The sequence below is a fragment of the Artibeus jamaicensis genome, unplaced genomic scaffold (assembly GCF_021234435.1).
Source record: "Artibeus jamaicensis isolate MK-2021 breed Jamaican fruit bat unplaced genomic scaffold, CSHL_Jam_final contig_477, whole genome shotgun sequence".
Classification (NCBI taxonomy): domain Eukaryota; kingdom Metazoa; phylum Chordata; class Mammalia; order Chiroptera; family Phyllostomidae; genus Artibeus; species Artibeus jamaicensis.
The window spans coordinates 4,218,997-4,237,672 of record NW_026521854.1 but is presented as its reverse complement, the minus strand read 5'-3'; the positions used below and the strand labels follow the sequence as shown (position 1 = coordinate 4,237,672).

Sequence of the window (18,676 nt, the reverse complement as noted above, 5' to 3'; positions counted from 1 at the left end):
TCGCACTGGGCGTGCTCGCGAACACGGAAGCGCCAGCCGAGTCCCGGCTGCTGATAGGCTGCGCGTCCCCGCGGCCTGCTGGGATTGGCTAGCCCGGCTGGTCACTGCGGAGGCGGGACCAATCCGTAAGGGGACCCACACGCTGAGGCAGGCAACTTGGACCCGCCAGGCTTCCCTGTCCGTTTCTCCTGGCCCTCTCCAGCCGCCAGCTTTGCTAATTTCTCCAGCGAGCACAGGTCTGCACCGGTTCTGACAGTTACGTCATCCTGTCTGCAGGCTGTGGGGCGCTAGGGTGGCCAGCGAAGGTGATGTCACAGCAAGCCTGATAATGTCAAGGAGGCCTGGGGCCCCGGCTGGAGCCCATTGTTCAGCTTTTATCATAAACATACCAGTTCATTGCTCAAAATGACCACTTCCCAAATAACCTCATTTTTCGCCAAAACTGTACTGACTGTCACGGTAGCGGGGGTACACGTGCTCTTGCTGTGGAGGAGATTCTGATCTAGTTAGGAAGGTAGATAAAGTTATAATAAAAAGTCAACTCAGGGTTATAAGCCAAGTGCTACCTGATTGGACAGGAGGTGTAAATAGTGCCAGGAGGAGGGAGGGATCAGGGCTGGGATGACAAGGTGTGGCTGGTGATGGGAGGAGGGGTATTTGGGGCAGGGAGAGCACCAGGATCAGCGTCCAGGCTCTCTGACCACAGCATTTCCCCTGCGCTTTCAGGCCTTCTACCCCCTGTCCTGAGAGCCCTGGGAGGGCAGGGGCCAGGTCCTGCTCTGTCATCTCTCTTGCCCCCACACCCAGCTGGCTGGGCCTGCTGCACTGAGAGCAGGGTGTGGATTTTGGCGAGCTCCGGCCTCTCTCCCAGGCTGACCTTTCCTCCTCAGGGCTTCCTTTGACCTCCTCTCAGGACAGGAAGGCAGGGCCAGCTGGAGTGAAATTGTGAAGCCAGCCAAATCTGGGATCCTCCTCAGGCCTCCCCTTTCTCTCCTGCTGGCTTCACACACCTCTCTTTCTGAGGGACAGTCGCTTGGTGGAGCAGACAGAGCATTGGGCTTGGAGCCAGATGCCAGGCCTCTGCTCTCTTCACTGTCTGGCTCTGTGTCCCTGGGTAAGTCGTGGGCCTCAGTTTCCTCGTCTGTAGGGTAGGCTCACAACAGCTCTTCCTTCACAGCGTTGTTGGGAGGGGAGATGCCATGGGAGGAGCTCCGTGGGCCGGTCAGCATAAGTTATCTCCCTGGGCAGCCTGGCAACCCCTGTGGGCAACCCTGGCCACAGCATTTGTTGCCACAACACAAAGGCCCACTCACAGGAAATGTACCTCCAGAGCTGCCATGGAACTAACTTTACTCTCAGGAAATCCAGCCACATTAGATCTGCCTGCTTAGGCCCTTCCTTCCCACACACTGCACTGCAAGATCCCTGAAGGCAGTGCCCAGTGTTAGGCTATGGGGGGGTTCCCGGTGGGCCCACCGTCTTCTGAGGCACATGGTGAGCACGGCAGCCCCCAGCCCCAGTCCTCTTGCATCCCAAACAGCTGAGCTCATGGGGGACTACAGAGCACCTTGTCAACATAGTCTCTGTGTGTGTGTCCCCCGGTTTTCCCATCTGTGAAGTGGGGACAGCGTTGGTCCCAGACTGCTTTCTGCCTCCCGGGGATGATTTGAGAGAGAATGAGGTCATGTCTGGGCAGGGCTCTGAGCGCCTCAGAGGCAGCCTAAGATAAACACCGGACGGCCCGACTACCTAGCAGAGCAAAGACTGCAACCGTCGCAGCCCCACTCCCCCATGACCACCTGGGGAAAGCACTCCTCTCCCCTGAAGTGGACCCAGTCACCCTGCCGTGAGGAGCACATGTGCCCATGTGAAAGCCAACTGCCGACCGTGAAGGATGCATGGGCAGGTGTGCCAGCCCTTCCCGAGAGCTGAGGGAGACAGTAGAAAGCAGATGTTCTGTTGTCTTTGGGAGGAAGAGAGCACGCCCCAGATGGAGGCAGGAGAGGCCCTGAGACAGAATGGGAAGAGCTGCGGAACTTCATGGGGCTGAGGGAGAACCCCACCTAGTTTGCTCTGCGCCCTCCATTCCCAGAGAGGAAAGAGAGCTGGTTAAATGGGGGCAGCTGTGCATCGGGGTGGACCAGAGCGTCCACACAGTATAGTGGCCACGGCATAGTGGCAAGACCTGAGCCAGCCATTCCAGGCCACAAGGGCCCATGTGTGCTTGTGAGCCCTGTGCAGAAAGGCAGTGTGGGCCGTCTCAGAAGCAGGGACAGGGATGGGCAGGCAGGCTGGGGCAAGGGTGTCTGTGATGCTAGAGTCGGTCACAGAGCAGCAAACCCTGTCCCTGGACACAGTGGGAAGGGTAAGGAGGGCAGTGGCCACAGGTGTAGGGAGGAGACCTGGTTTCAATCTGCACTCTGCCACCAGCTTGCTGTGCCCTTGGGGGACACAATCTACCCTCTAGGTCATAGTAAGTTGCTGTCTACCCTCTAGGTCGTAGTAAGTTGCAGGCATAGGTGAATCCTAAAAGAGAGAAGGGACATTCACAGAAAACTGGTGACTGCCCATAGAGAGTGCTGCTTACTTAATAGTGTTCAGTTTCCATCACTGTGTCATGGTTGTGCGCCATGTCAACACCGGAGGAAGCTGGCTGGAGGGTCACTGGGAACCACCTGTACTGTCTTTGCGACTCGACTGTAAATCTACAATCATCTCAAAATTATGAGCCTAAAAAATGTACTTCATCAGAAAAAAGGAAAAGGTAGCATTGAATATACACACCTGAGGTCACCTCCAGCACCGAGAGCGTGCCTCTGTGCTGGCAGGGTGGCAACGGGGCTGGGCGGAAGGGGGGCAGTGGGGCTGCTGGGAAAAGCAGGCACCCGAAGGGCAGAGCTGCACGAGGCAAGGCGGGGCACCAGCTGAGCTCCGTGAGGAAGAGGGCCACCAAGTGAGTGCCTCGAGTCTCAGGACCAGTCCTCACCTGGACTGGCCTCACTCCTGCTCTAGACCTGGGACATTTGGTCCACCTGGAGGGTGCTGGGACCCTCCATGAAGGAGAAGGGTCCGGAAAGAACTGTGGGGAACAAAGGAGCCATCCTCATCTTCTCAAGGAAGGACCCCGTGTTGGGTGCTCTGGGGCGACATCAGGACAAGGCTATAGAGGGTGAAGTGTAGGCAGGGCCACTCAGTGCCACTTGGAACAGGATGAGATATAAAGTGCCTGTACTGGCCGGAGCACAGAGAAGCCAACGAAGCCATCTGCAGAGGCCACTGCACTTTAAGACTCTAATGCAGATGAGGCGGCCGGAGTCAGGATGCTAGGTCCAAATCCCAGTTCCACCACTGAAACTGCAGTGTGACCCTGGGTGACTCACCTACCCCCAGCCTGCCTGCTTCCTCTTCCGTAGGATGGAGATAAATAACAGCTACTTCAGAGTTATGATAAGGGATTAAATGAGGTCACTTACATGAAAACAGTGGCATGCTAAAGTGTAGGAGTGCCTTATTTTTTTTCTATCACATGGAAAAATGGAAATAACCTAGTTTTGCAGACAATGGAGAAATCTTATTTTTTTAAAAATGAGGGATGGCTATGTAAATCACGGCAAAGCCACTTAAGGAAATAGAAGCAGTCATTAATAATGAAGGTTCAGTAGCAACACAGAAAATGATCATAACAGTGTTTGTTAAAAGAAAACGAGTAAAAGCACACCAACTCAACTGTGTGTAAAACGGATCCTTGGAGGAATACAACCAAATACTACCAGTGGGTGAGTTGGGGGTGAGTGGAGGTGGGCTTACAGCTGACTCTTATTTTCTAAACGTTCTAAAAGTGTATTAAATTTATTTTAAAAAATTTATTTCATTAAAAAAAAAACACATTTCCCGAACCACTGCAGAAAAATTAGATATGATGAACAGGAGCTTGCTGGGGCCAAGATGCACCAGGGGAGGGGAGCTCGGGCAGAACCACGCCAGACGCCAGACGGCTTGGGGAGGGGGCGGGGCTGCCAACTGTCTTCGGAGGCAGGCCAAGCCCTGGGAGAGGGCTGTCCCGGGCCACACTCCTGGAGCTGCAGGTCAGATCAGACAGGAGAGATGGGGTGGCCAGGCGTTCTTGTGGAGGGTTGGGGAGGGTTGGGGCTTGAGGCTACTTTGCAGCTGTGCCCCAAGGCTCTGCCTTGCTGTCGTGGTGGCATCAGGAGCACGGTCAGGGGGCAGCTCCCTGGAAGGCTTCATCTGCCCCTCAGTGCAAGGGAGGGGCCCAGGCCCCGGAAGAAGAGTGGAGGGGGGGGGGTGCGCCCCCTCAGGGACAGCCCCAGCTCTGCCCACCAGGTTCCACTTCCAAGTCTCCCTTCCCTCCCCAATCCACATGGCCTGCAGGAGCAGGGCCAACCAGACTGGCAGCTTTCATAAAATAACAGACTTTAATGGAAAATGGGAAGGTGAGCAGGTGAGCAGAGGCAGCAGCGACAGGGCCTCACCCTGGTGGTTCCCTTTGGCCAAACCTAGGTATCGTCCTGAGGCGCCCCCTCCCCACACTTCACGGCTCTCCCTCAGGCAAGAGGGCAGGCGCTCAGGGGGGCCCCTTGTCCAGCAGGCCTGCAGTGCAGTGGGCGCCCAGAGCCGAATGAGGAGGTGGGTGGCGTGAAAGAGCTTGGCACAGGTGGAACAGCCCGGGGTGAGGCAGCGGAAAGTGTTGCTTAAGCCAGAGGGATTCCCAAAGTACCCCAAGGAAGGGCTGTTTGTCTCCTGGGCTGAGAGGCAGGGGTTAGAGGGACTCTGTCGCCCCCAATGTGGGCCTGGTACCATGGAGAAGGGCAGAGGGGCAGAGCAGATGCCAGCCTGCGAAGGGCAGGTGGGAACTTTGGTGGCACTGTGGTTGTTGGCTTTAGGGCCCAGGCCAGGGCCAGGGAACAGAATGCCCTGCCAGTGCCCAGAGTGGTGCTTGTGGAATTGACCAAAAGTCCCCAAGTGCCCATTGTCGTTCTCTCCTTATGCCGTGCCTAAGCTGAGCACCTGGTCTGCCTGCCCCTCCTCTTCCCCAGATGCCCGGGATGCCCCTATTCAGCCTCCTGCAATGTTCCCACAGCCACCTTCACCGCTTGGAACACAGCCCAGTCCATCTAGGAGAAAGAGAGAGGACGAGGAGTTCATAGCCACGCTCGGAGGCTCCCCAGCCCGGAATGCCCTTCCCGAGCCCGGGCTAGCTGCTTGCTTAGCGCAAGGCTAGGTCTGCTTCGCCATGCCAGCTGTGCCACGGGTGGCCTTGGGCACACTGGCTTCCTGGCCAGTTTCATACTCACCTGGGCATAAAGCAGGCGGCAGTCAGGGGACAAACTGGGTCCCTGGTGGCAGAGCTGAGCAGAGAGGGCAGAGGTCTCTGGGGACAAGAAGTGCTGAGTGACACTCACTGTGCTTACCAGGCCCTGCACCTGTGCCAGGAAGGAGGTAAGCAGGAGGGTCAGCGGAGACTCAGGATCACGCCCCCGCCCACTGCCCAGCTTGGCCCTGGGGTCTACTTCCCATAATGACCCCACCCAGCTCTCAGAAAACTGCTGGATCCAACACCAGCATCCAAAGGGCGTGGCCAAAACCAGGCCAAGGGGATGCCAGAGATGGCACAGAGCTGGCACCCAGGGACTCAAAGCTAGTTCAAGAAGACTGCTAAAATGGGAGTGGGGCTTCCTGCCCTGCCTAGCTCTCTATGTCCCCTAAAAGGAACAAGGCTGTAACAGTTGGGGGGGATGGTTGTCATTGTGCTGCTGTTCTTGCTGCTCCTGACACTGAGCTTTCCACACGGAAGCACCTGGTGGGGGGCCCCCGCAGGGACCAGCACAGCCTCTCCCGGGGCCTGCAGCAGGGTCCAGCAGTTCACACCCCACTCCTCCCGCAGGCGCCGCCGAAGCCCAGCATCCAGGTAGCAGCTGCCTGGGCTGCCAGGCTCCAGGTTGCCCGCCCCAGCCGGACACACCTCAAAGAAGAGAAAGGGGAGTGAGTAAGTGAGAGGTGGCGAGGGCAGGGCTGTAGGATGGGACATGGACTTCCCACACTGCAAGGGTGCTGGGAAGAGCTGAGGCGTTCAAGTCTTGAAGGGCAAGCACGGGAGGGTCTGGGAGGGAAAGAAGGGGCTGGGTGGTAAGGGGCTGGGCCACTCAGGCTGGCAGACTGGAAACTCGGCTGAAAGGAGCTTAGAGGAAAGGATTAAGGCTCTGAAATCGGGGAATCTAAATCTCTGCTTTTCCTGAGGCCAGAAACCTTGAAGAGCCCGTGTCCCCGGCCCCGGGCCCTCTCTTCCCTCACTCAAACATACCCCTTTCTCCAAAACCCAGGAAGACACCCTGCATAGTCCCAACTCCTGGACTTCCTACACCAAGAGCTGGATTCTAGTGAACGTCCTGAACTGTGTCCTAAATTGTAGGTGATTAGGTAGTTGCACGTTCCTGGAGAGACCATCCCAATTCTTCTAAGACCCCGGATTCAAAAGAGGAATGGCCACGCAGAAGTTCTGATCCCCAGTGGATATGGGTGGGCACTTTACCAACCAAACCAAAGCAGGGAGCTCTTTGGGCAGACAGGGACTGGCAGAGGCCAGAGGAGGAGATGCGCAGGGGACATCTGCTGAGGTGACTGCCAGCATCCCGCTCCAACTGGCCACCCCCAGCTAGGACCCCAGCAATGGTCCCCAGGCTCAGGGCTTAGGGCTCAGGGCTCCAGGACAGCCACGGGAAGAGGGGAGGCTGCTGAGCCTGGTTGGAGCCAAGGGTTGCCCCAGGCAGGTGCCAAGGCTCCTTTGCTCCCCAAAGTTCAAGCCCATCCTGGGGGTAGAGGAGTGTTTCCCAGGCCACCCAGTGAGAATACATCCCTCAGCCCTTCCCTGTGAGTCATGGGGTTTGTCCGTATAGGACTGCCCAGAGCCGGCCACACCCAGACCAGACCGGGCCACGTGTGTATGAAGGGGTGCCTCTGTCTGTTCCCCTCTGCAGATGCATTCCAGCACCTGCGTGTGCATCCACAGACTTGTGCACCTGTGGGTGGGGCGTCGGTGGCAGCCATGCCGACGTCCGCATGACTCCGTGTGAGTGTGTGCCTTAGCAGCAGTGATATTTGGTGAACATCTTTTCCCAAGGACAATCAGAGCTCAGCTGGACTTTGGAAGCCCTGGACCTGCCCTAACCTCAACACTGGCCCCAGCCCCCTGGATCTTCCTGCCCCTCAGCCTGGTCCAGTCTCTCCCCGGGCATACCCATGGCCTCCCTCAGCCCTTACTTGCTAACACCCCAAGGAGCACCTCCTTGTGAGATAAGATATGGATGACTTAAGGGTGAGCAGAAGGTGGGCGTTTCAGACAGACTTCCCTTTGCCCATGAAGGGGAGGCTGCCTGCCCCAGGGAGGAGTACAGGGTGGTAGCCTGGGGTGGGAACAGAAGCTCAGGGCCCAGCTCCAGCACTCAGCCTCAGTTTTCCCATCTGCAAAATGGGAAAGCAGCAGAACCTGCCTCACGGAGTGGTTGTGACGACTGACTGAGGCAGTGCCCAGCCTACGACCACTCCAGCTTTCATTTCATCATTGGCTCCCCACCCAAACCCCCTCTTGCCGTGCACCCCACCACACGGCCCTCAGCCTGCCTGCTCTGCACCTGCCTGCTCCCCTGAGGGAGGGGGAGCACAGGACACACACAGACAGGGAAAGCATCTGGGGCAGGAGTCCCCGCTGCCAGGAAGCAGGGGTCCGCACAGGGGAAGGGGCAGGCTCCAGATTCCCTCCTCACCATCTGGAGAAAACGGCGGATGCGCTGGGCGTCCTGTGCTCGGAACACGTGCCACACGCTGCTGACCTGGCTGCCTGGAGACCAGAGCCCTTCCCCATCCAGGCCTGAGAGGAAGTCTGAGGGAGAAAGCTGGCTCAGGGGTGCCCAGGGCAGGCAGACACAGCACCCCCACCTGCAGCTTGTCCCCACCCCTGCTTCGGGCTGAGGGCCCACCTTTCTGTGCACGATGCCAGGCAGGCAGTGGGGCTTCAGCACGCACCAGGACACTGACCAGATCTGTCACTTCCACACAGAGGTTCTTGGTCCCCAGGTGCCCACGGTGTGGGCTCACACCTGCATAGAGACAGAGAAAGGACAACTGGGAACAGGTCCTAGAACCCTGGCACAGACGCACAGACGCAGAGAGGAGGAGAACAAGGCCGAAGATGGGAAGGAACAGAGGGGACACTTACCATAGGCTGCACACAGCTGGGGCTCCAGTGGACACAGGGCGGGGCCCGGTGGGAGGTAGGAAGCCAAGTTGAGTTTCCCATACAGGGCACAGTACTCTGGGAGGGGCAGGCTGGCAGCCAGGTTCTCCAGCCTGTGGGGGAGGTCATGCCCAGCAGGCTCAACCCAAGCACCAGAGACCCCCACTACTGGGTAACTGCCAGAGGCAAGCACAGTGTGCCTATGGTCACAGGTGGGGTTAGTGGGAGAGGAAGAATGGCAAGGGGCCAGTGGCGGGTGGGAGCGAGGGAGGGTGGGCCAGCCCGAGGTACCACACACACCTGCTGGTGTCCTCATCCCGCAGAGCTCTGTGCAGCAGGAGGACTGAGCCCTCGGATGACTTGGGTCGAACTAGGGGGAGACACAGACAGGCCACTGCCCGGAGGCCCTGCCCCCTGCACAGCAACACAGTCCTGTTTTTGCCCTAGACTCTGCTTCCAGCTGCCCCCAGGGTTACTAGGGACTCCACTGCCACCCTCTTTGGCTCCCAGTACCCTCCACCCCACACCCAAGATACTTACTCTCAGGCCGGGAGAATCCATCCCAGAAGGCTGCACTGCCCAGGTTTGTGGGCTGAGGGGGCCCGAGGGGGGGCATCACCTTCACCTGGCCTCCGAGCACCTCAAGAGCCTCTGTGCCCCACAGGCTGCCTTGCAATGTCCTCTGAATCCCTGACACCAGCACAGGCTGTTGTGGGGGGAAATGGGGACACAGGAGAATGCACGGGCTGCCCAACACGGTGAAGCCGGGGTATCTTGTAGAGGTCGCCAGGCCATCCCTCTAAGTGATGGGCCAGGTCTGTCTGGGCCTGGGGATGGAGGCCCCGAGGGTAAGCGAGGCAGGGAGAGCTGGGAGTGGGGAGAAGAGCCTCACCTGGCCCTGCCTCCAGTGCTCCTGGAAGAGGTGAAAGCCTCGCCACCGAGGCCTGGGCTCCTGTAGCCACAGCAAAGCCCCTGGTGGAGGTGGCCTGGGCCGAATTGGCGAGAGGGGCAGGCCCAGACCCTTGCGCAGGGCCGGCCCTGCCCGCAGGCCAGGCCCCAGGGCTTTCTCCTGGATCTTCCGTTCCACTACCTGCGCGATGATGCTGTCCAGGATGTTGGTGATCCGGTCATCCTGCGGGCAGTGAGCAGCAGGGACAGAGGGGCTCAGGACCTGTGGACTCGCAGGGAGGCCCCATGTCCCCAGCCCCTCCCCCAGCTCCTTGCTTACACTGGGCAGAGCCGGAGTGACAGGGGCAAAAGCCATGTGTATCCGCTCATGCCCCAAGCAGAGTTTGACAGCAGTGGAGGCCAGCAGCTCACAGAGAGAAGGACAAGGCAGGGACCCGCGGCTGGTACGGCCCTCTGTAGAGGTCTCTGTGCAGTCCGGGGTCTCTAACGAGGAGAGGACAGGGGGGCCTTCATCTGGAGGCCCCCTGGCCCACGTGCTCTCCTGCACCCTCCCATCTCCTGGCCACGCTTGCTTGCTCCCGACCAGGCTGCCCCCGGTCCCCCTGCTCCGACCCCCAGTTCTCCTCCTGGCATCCAGAACCGCTCCAAAAGAGGGCTCAGAAAGGGGTCTGGCTGGAGGGAGGTTGAGAAGCTTGTCCTAGGTTTGATTTAGACATATTTTCTCCAGAGCAACTTGAGAAGAGTGATGGCAATGGGGGGTAGGGGGTGATTAAAATAAGCCCAATCTCTCCTGAGGCTCCCCGCCCTGGCCCAGCATCACCACCTCAGGCTGAAAGAGAGGCGGGGGGGCCACTCACCCTCTTTGATGTCCTTGGTCCTGTTGGTGTCCCCATTGCAGGAAGGTTGTGGACTTGGGGTGGTTTTCTCTGTCGGCTCCTTCTGTTAAACCCATCCACCCCCCCCACAATCCAACCAGAAATTAAAAAATGGCAAATGCAACTCAATCCAATTCAGCCCACATATATTAATAGTGGGCTCTTGTAAGTCTTAAATTGTATTCACAAGGAGCAAAAGGTTATATAGTAGAACATTAGGTGGAAAGAAGTTGATGGTGGAATTCTACATGCGGTCTGGTCTAAGGTGCACTGGAACAGACTTGAATGACCAGACAGGCAAACTACTACTGATGGCAAAATGGCCACGGTGGCATCACAGGCCATTGCCGTTTTCTTTCTCATACTTGTCTGTACTTTCCAAATTTTCCACCACGGGTATGTAGCATGGTGTCTGGCATGCAAAATGCATTTAGCAACTATTTCTTGAATAACTACCTTTTATATCAAAAACACAAGCTTCATAAAAGCTTTGAAAATGCACATTGAGCACCTGCTATGTGTTAGGTGCAGCGATACTGCGAAGCTGAACCCATACTTCACTGACAGGAGCCTGTGCCTGAGCTGTGGGGAGACGGGCCAGGAAAGCAAGCAGCTCCAGCACGATGTGGCGGTGCTAAGCCGGCACACGCACAGGGTGGGGAGGAGCTCTGGGCAGGCACAGCGAGGACTTCTGCTGGGCAGGATGCAAGCTTCGGGGAAGTGGGACACGTGCTGGCACTGGGCCCTAGATCCTCGCTCCCAGGGGAGGGTGGGAAGTAGCCTGATGCCCCACTTCATCCATATGGAAAGGAAGGGGCCAAAGCCTGCCAAGGCATGGAATTTGCAGACACACTGCACCTGGGGCCCACCTGGGGCTAGTACTCTGTGATCTGTCCCATGCTTCTTACCTGCCGGCTCCCATCTCCAGGGGCCCACATCTGGGCATCAGCTTGGCAGGGACAGTGCCCCCGGATGTCAAACTTGACCCACACCTGGTGCATCGCAGTGCTCAGTTCCGCCAGTGCTGGAGGCGGGAGGGGAGATGGAGTGTGTCCATGAGCGTAGGCAGGAGGCAGCCCTGTGCTGCTTGAACTCGACAACCAGGAGGGCATGACATCAGGCTGAGGGACATCCCAGCAGGAAGCTGGTCTCCCTCAGGACCTGCCCCTGCTCGCCTCCAGCCCTCCGAGATGGCTCACCCTGGCTGGAGACAAGCTGAGTGAGCACCAAGGAAGAGGCCCGGTGCCCAGCCTCGGGGGCACACTCCTCTGCGCACCGCTCAGGAGAGCCTGTGGGGAGAAAGGGCGAGGCTGCAGGTCCGGAGGGGGCTTGACAATTGATAAAACACCGCCTTTCCCGGACACTTGGGTTCAAGTGACACAGGATCCTTTGCTTGCGGAATGCAGAGACTTTAATATGCTGAAATGAGTTGTAAAACTCCAAAACGTAGAATACAACGTTCTGAATGTTTTGCCCCTGGAACTCTTTCTGGCCATGTCTATTAAAACAATGGGAAATTTCAAGCCCTAAGGTGGCCCAGTTGAGCCAAGGAAAAGAAAGCTGAGAACCATGAAAAGAACAGGACTTGGAACAGAAAAGCCCCAAGCCTAAATCCTGAGCCCAACACTTGGAAGTTGTGACTTTCGATGAGTCACTTAACCTCCCTGAGTTTTCTTTTCTGGAAAATGGAGGCAAAAATACCCACCTCACAGCGCTGTAAGGTTTAAAGAGGTGCGAGCGGACAGAGTGGGAGGCACAGAGTAGGCACTCGACTCCGTTTAAGGGTGGGCAAGGACTCGGGCGTGGCCCTGTGATCTAGGGAGAGGGAAAGGTCTGCTCTAGGGGGCACTGGGCGGGGCGCTGACACTGGGGCCGGGGAGGGAGGCAGCCGACAACCGCCACAGACCTTAGAGCAGCCCTTCCGAGCCCCAGTCCCTGCCCTCCCACTCTCGGTCCTGCTTCTTCCCTACCTGCTTTCTCCCTGGCCCTCCCAGCACCCGTCACTCGACCGCAGGCTGCACACAGCCGGTGGCTACAGCGAGGGCATCTCCAATGGGTGTTGAAGAGTCCATGGTGGCAGCGGCTGCAGCAACCTGGAATGCCTGGGTTGTCCTCTGTCCTGGCTGGCCCCTGGCCTGCTGCCCGTGGGAGAGAACACGGTCAGAGAGGGCTCACGCCACAGGCCCCATCGAGGTCCTTGTGTGGGAGGCCTGTAGGCAGGGCTGGGGAGAAGCAGGAGTGGTTTCTCCGGAGCACCATCCCAGAAAGGGGCCAGGCCCCTCACAGATAGCCCCTGACATGACAGCCCCTGTCAAGAACCTCCCAGAAGCAACACTGTGTCCAGAAACCCCTCACAGGGATGATGCGGGCCCCACCTCCCCAGCTCCTGCACCATGGATTTCCCCTCTGGCCCCAAATTACCAACCCACGCCACTTCCAGCACGTTTCTGCATCCACCCTGTCCCTCCCAAGCTGGCTTTCTTCAAGGGACTCTGCATCAGGAGAGGAAAGCTTAAGAGGTCGTGCCTTTCCTCAACCAGAGTTTCCAACTGGGCTCTTATTGGTAGGTGTAAGGCTGCCAGTGAGCCAATGTTCATTTATTCATTTAGTAAACACTGTGTCCTGTCCTGGACTAGCCTACCTGGGACTTGGCGCTTGCCCACCCCACGCTCACATTCCAAGGGCAGATGGACCCATAAACACAGTAATGACGAAGCACCACAGGGTGGGTGCCGGGGCGTGAGAATAAAACGGAAGGCTGAGGGTGGGGTGTGAGGCCAGGCTCACAAACAGGCCTGAGTAATGAGTAAGTTTTCATTCACCAGGTGGAAAGGGAGGGGAAGGGCCTTCCAGACAGAAGGAACAGGAGCACCAAGGCCGGAGGGGGTGGACCTGCCGCGTGAGCCGGGAAGGATGTGCAGGCCGGACGCTGATGTGGTGTGCCGGGAATCCGGGTTCAGGGAGTGGCAGGGGCTGACGAAAGGGGACAGGGACTGGACTTTCTGGGACAAGAAGGAGGCACCAACAGGCCTCCACCCAGAAGTGAGGGACCGCAGGGTCGAGTTTTCCCAAACACACCGCCCTCCAGGTACCATGAAATGGAGGCAGAGCCTGGAGCCAGAGGGGCTCCACAGTCTCAAACAGCAGCCCAAAGCCCAGCAGCCTCCCAGGCTGAGCCTCACCTGAGTGAGCCTCGCCACCTGAAAGGCCTTCCTCATGCCCCCTTGCAGGGAGCTCCGCCACCTTCAAGTGTTCTTACAGACACGGGGCACTCAGTCTTGTTTCCCCATCAAGCCCTGAAGCTCTTAGATGGCTGGGCTGGACCGGATTTTACACCCTCCCAACCTCCCCTACCCAGGCCAGAAACCTTAGAAAACATGGTGCCTAAGAGCCTTAGCCAGAATAAGAGCAAAGCAGGACCCACAGTGCTGGTGGGAGGCAGGGGCTCACACTCAGAGGCCTCCATGCCCATTGTGAAAGCAGCAGGCTCTCCCGGGGGCCCCCAGTGCCCTGTGGGCGCTGCTCACCTTCCCGCTGGGCCCAGGCCAGGGCCTCCCGCTCTCTCCGCAGCAGGCGACACAGCCGGTCCCCCAAGCCACTCAGCAGGTGCTTGGCGAGGCCTATGCTGAGCCCGGCCTTTGAGCCAGACCCTCCTCCCTCCTCGAAGCCGGCTGCCGTGTCCTCCTCCTGCTGCTGCTCCCCTCCCTGAGACCATCTGGAGACAGGGAGGCAGAAGGTGAGGAGGGAAGCCCGAGTGGGAGGATGCGGGGACATCTGCGGGCAAGGGCTCACCTGGGCACTTGCCGGGAGTGGCCGGCCAGCCCTCCCACCTCTCCTGCTGCCTGGGCGCAGCTCGGGCATTGGGCAGTGCCTGCGGTGGGCGCTGAGCAGGGTGCATCCTGACGCCCTGGGTCCTGGAGGTTGGCCCTGCATTCTTGGGGTCCTGAGGGAACAAGGCAGCTAGTCAGGAGTCCAGACCTCTCTGGGCTCATGCAAAACCCAGGCCCTGCCTTAGCACCCAGCTGTCCACATGCAGAACCAGCCCAATCCTTAGATCCAGGCCCACAAGGCCTGACTTGGAACCAGTGAGAGTGGACCAGGCAGCTACAAGCTTCACAAAAAAAGGCTGCAAGAGGAGCTTGGCAACGGCCTGACGTGACTGATGGGCCGTGAGGAGCATCAGGGGCACTGAGCCCGGGGCCAGGGCAGCAGCGGTGCTGGTCCTGACCCAAGTGCGGGGTCCAGCCAGTGCAGACTTTGGATAGCTCCACCGTGGGTTTAGCAATGCCACTGGCTGTGTGACAACGTGAGGAGACAATCCCAGCGTGGACGGAGGGTGCCGGAAGGGGAGCAGGCTGGAGAGTTTCAACACAGGCCACAGGTGCGGTAACCCAAGACGGTTAAGGGGCCAACAGCTTCCCAGTCCAGGCACAGGCCTCGGGGAGCGTGGACAGACCCACAACCAGGTGCAGGGTACTGTGGCGAGGCTGTCGTGAGTCCGCATCCAGAGTTGAGTCGAGGGGTCTCTCTGGGGAACCGAGAACCTGAGGTGACCCCGAAGGACTGAGGCCAAGGCCTGCAGTGCCAGGCCCCCCTGCAAAGGGCACAAGGTGACAGAGGGGCACAGGATGTGCCCACAGCCCTAACACTGACAGAGTCCCGACTGAGCGCCCATGATCCAGCTGGCTAGGAGAGCAGCTGTTTGTTCCTGAGGCAGGACAGGGGCCCTTCCGGAGAGGCAGCCCTCCAGGCCAGGGTTTGTGGTGCAGACAACCACAAAGGTGAACGCGAATTCTTCAAAGCCTTTTCCATGGATGATATCATTTAATCTTCATGGCAGTCTATGATGTAGGTGTCCCCTTTACCTCCTTTTACAGATGAAGAAACTGAGGCACAGAAAGGTGAGGTGACCAACCCAAGATCAAGGTCATGCGGCCACCAGTCAGCAGAGTCGGGAGCCAGCCACTGGAACTCCAGAGTCCGGGCTCCGAACCGTGTCATTACACTGCCGCCCGCACCACGGCTTGGGAGGAGGCTGACAGAAATAGAAGCCACTCGCTTGAAGGCTCTGGCCTGGAGATGCGGAGGAACTCGCCACAGATGCTGGTACAGTCTGCTCTTGAAGGACCTGCTGACCCCGCCTCCTTGCAAAGCTCCCAGCCTAGCTGCCCCCTCCCACGTAGATCCCCGGCAGCCCCTCCCCTGCCCCCTTACCTCTGTGGTCCTCACGCTGTTGTGCCTCCACCTTGTTCCCCAGTGACAAGTTGGGGACGTCCTGTGGATCTCTGGCCCTTTGCCCCACACTGCCTGGGAAAGGGTCAGGAGGGCGCTTGGCAGCTGGGCTGCCTGCCACTCCCTGGACCTCAGGGCTACTTGCCCGCTTGTGGGCCCGAAGAGGGGCAGCTGGGTTCTCCTCATCCCCGGGGCAGTCGCCCGGGCACCCAAACTGCTCAGAGTGTCTTGTGAGCCACGTCTTCTTCAGCTTGGTGTGGTGGCTGGGCAGGCAGGCCCTGGGACCGGAGACCTTGTTTGATTCCTCGCTGGATTCGCTGGCCCCCTTGGCACCCCCCTCCAGGCTCTCCTGGCACTTCCCACAGGGGCCGAGGCCTCCATCTCCAGCAGGCAGGTGGGAAGAGCAACAGGCCCTCCGGGTGGCAGGAGGCCCAGGAGAGGGGCACCTTGGTGTGGCTGATGACCCCAGCTGGTACCCAAGGCCCCCACTCCCCGGTACAGTCCAGACATTGCCAAGAGTGTGAACAAGGCCTGGGGGGCAAGTGGGCCAGGGGGCCCGGGGAACAGTGTCTGGATGTTCCAGGAGAAGGGGGCAAAGATTCTGATGCCGGCCGAGGCCTGTCTCTCTGTCCCTCTGGTGGAGTGGGGGGCACTCTGCCTCCCCACTTCTTTGGAGAGGCCCGCCAGGGGCTAAGCCCAGCAACCCTGGTTCCACAGTTGCCAACGGCTCCTTCGCCAGCCTGAGAATACTCGGATCCTTATGGTAAAAACCCTGAAGAGAGGAAAAAGGATTCAGCTAGTGCCGACTTTGGTTCCGTTGCTTTAAAAAAAAAAAAAGAGCAAACTGACCACCAGCAGGTAGCCTTAAGGATTGTGAACATCCAGAAGAACTCTCATACTGGTTAATAGTCACTACTCCCATGGGCTACCTGCCTGCCCTGGTCACCCCCAGGTCACCCCCCAGGAATTCTCAGACCTCCCCACAATCCAGCAACCCAAGGGGGAATGTCTGCCGCTGCCAAAGGGCCGCCAGGATCCAGCCAGATTGTTTGGTGCCCTGTACCACACTGGTTTTAATATAGTTTAGAGCTCATCCCTGGCCATGGGAGTTGCCTGTTGGGGGGGGGGGTCCTAGACGTGGGCCACAGGGCTGCCTGCACACCCCTCCCCCAGACAGAGGGCTTTGTCTGTCCCCCTTTCTCAGAACAAGATCACGCATTCTGAGGCCCAATCCCCAGGGCCTTGTTCTGAGTGGACATTGGATGAGTCAACCCCGGAAACAGCCTGAAGGCAGGGGAGGCCTAGAAGAATTGCTTGGCGTTGACTTTGTCTAAGCCGACAGGCTCTGGTGTCTGGGTCTTCTCATCAGAATGGAGGGGCAGTGTGGCGTGGCCCTGACAGGCCTGCCTGAGGACCCGTGAGCTACCTTGCATGGCCTGCTCAGCACTCACCTTGCTTCCTAAGCTGAAAGCAGAGGGCACTTTGGGCTGGCCCCCTGAGTACACCCAGGGATGCGGGGCCAGGGGCCAGTCACATGGACGCTCTGGGGGCAGGCTGGACACTAGGTAGGGTGGCAAGTAGGTGGGCACCCAGAAGGGAGCTCGTTCCAAGATCTTGGTCTCCAGAAGGAAGGGGCAGTGCAAGGGCCGGAAGGCCACAGGGTCACTTTTGGCATGGCCACTGTTATGCTCAGGAATCAGGGGGCCATAACGAGGTGGGCATGCGGACCCACAGAATGCCATTGGGTGGGTGAGCATCGCCTCTTTCCAGCGCAGCCCCTCCTTGCTGCTCAGCCAGCTGGCCTTGCTCTCTCCATTCCGAGGGCCTTCACCCTCCACTGCTGGGAGTGTGTCCCTGGGGCCCTGGGAGAAGCCAGGGGGAAGCCAGGAGTCTGGGGTGCTCAGGACACCCCTCCAGAAGGGAGCGGACTCTCCCAGGCACAACGCCCCATGGCGCAGGCCCTCTGGTGGCAGGGCATTCAGCTCCCGTCCCACGATGCCGTTCTCAGGGGCTGTCTTCTCCCAGGCTGGGGTATCCTTCAGGAAGCTGGGCGTACTCTCCATCACTCTTCTGCCCTCATGGGGCTCTCCCAGAGGGGGGCCCTGGAGCATAACCACCAAAACATGAGCCTCTTAGGCACCTGCCCCGAGCACCCTACTGCCTGGTACGGAGTGGGCACCGCCCTGGCAACATCAAGGCGGCTCGAACCAGTACGGCAAGTGCCAACCCACAGCTGGGCTCCACGCTGCCAGCCCACATGCAGCTTGAGGACCCGCCTGGGTGGGATGCTGCAGTGCAAAAGGTCGCCCCTTCCCCCAAACACCTGGGAATCGGCAGCTTCCTGGGCAAGAGCCCCTCAGCAGAGACTGCTGCTTCTGGGGTGACGAGGCTTGAAGAGCCTGCAAGCTGGTCACGAGCCACGAGGAAGGATGGGAAGAGACCCCAAAAGATGAGCTTGGTGGAAGGCGCCGCACCAGGGACAAGAAGACTGGATCCTGGCCCTGCCTCAGTCACCTGCTGTGTCACCCTGGGCGAGTCATGTCACTCTGGACCTCGGTGTGCCACTGTGAAATACACGGCTTGGAAAGTGGCGGTCTCAGAGGCCTCTTCCCACGTTGCAGTTTGTCGTTCTGGGGGTGCTGCTTGCCCCCACCCACCCCCTCAGCCTCATCCAGGCTTATTATAGTGGTGGGAAGTCTGGGCTGGGCAGGCTGGAGTCCCTGGGGAAACCACGGGGCCAGGTTGGTACTGCTTCCCAAACCCGGGCGGCCCATCTCTGCCTCTTCCCGGCGCTCTACAGTCTCTCCGCTGCTGAAGCGGAGTCCCAGGGGACTGCCCCGCGCCCCCAAGGGAAGGAAAGCGCCAGCACTGAGAGGGGCCTGAAAGGCCTCAGCGGCGGTGGGTCAAGCTACCCCAGTGCTGCCGGCAGTTTCAGGACCGCCGGCGACCCGCAGTAACTGCAGGCTGGCGGGGAGCGGGAAGGAGGCGGGGAAAGCGGGCTGCGCCCCGGAGACAGGCAAAGGAGGGAAAATTGAACGTGCGTGCAAAGGACTAGGATGACAGGTGGCACCAGAGCCACAGCACTCCTTCTCCGTGGCCCCCTCGGCGGACTAGGCGAAGCCCCAGAAGGCAGGTGGTTTTCTGGGGCCACCACTCCCACGAGGTCCGGGCCCGTCCGGCATCCTAACTTTCGGATGTGTAGCCCAGCCCAGAGGAGCGTAGTGAGCTCATTCCCTGTTGCGGCTCGGGTTCGGCTCAGCGTCCCGAAGGCGCGCTCCTGGCGCCCCCTCTCGGCACTTACCTAAGTTTCACAAGGCGGGTGCAGCACCGGCGGCTGCGGGCGTCGGGACCGGCACCAGGCGCCCGCTCCCCATGGGCCGACCTCCTGGGCCTCCCGGCCGGCGGGCGAGGC

The 18,676-nt window shown here is 59.3% G+C and overlaps 1 protein-coding gene across 5 annotated transcripts; it reads right to left on the bottom strand.

Annotated features, from left to right (window-relative positions):
- Positions 1-3,894: 3,894 nt before the first annotated feature.
- On the bottom strand, positions 3,895-18,651 carry HR (HR lysine demethylase and nuclear receptor corepressor). Of its 5 annotated transcripts, none has more exons than XM_037152792.2 (19): positions 18,566-18,651; positions 16,716-17,366; positions 15,247-16,036; positions 13,825-13,975; positions 13,560-13,747; positions 12,003-12,170; positions 11,232-11,321; positions 10,941-11,056; positions 10,015-10,096; positions 9,477-9,640; positions 9,141-9,380; positions 8,789-8,954; positions 8,549-8,618; positions 8,231-8,361; positions 7,992-8,111; positions 7,779-7,894; positions 5,816-5,980; positions 5,313-5,441; positions 3,895-5,132 (listed from the first exon to the last, which is right to left on the bottom strand). In XM_037152792.2, the coding sequence occupies exons 2-19, from the start codon at positions 17,325-17,327 to the stop codon at positions 5,070-5,072; spliced, it is 3,561 nt and encodes a 1,186-aa protein (XP_037008687.2). In that variant the 5' UTR covers positions 17,328-17,366; positions 18,566-18,651; the 3' UTR covers positions 3,895-5,069. The 5 variants fall into 5 exon arrangements, with proteins under 5 accessions (XP_037008687.2, XP_037008690.2, XP_053524148.1 ...); XM_037152795.2 differs by having other exon boundaries at positions 12,003-12,167; XM_053668173.1 differs by lacking the exon at positions 18,566-18,651 and adding an exon at positions 17,588-17,593.
- Between the last annotated feature and the right edge of the window lie 25 nt (positions 18,652-18,676).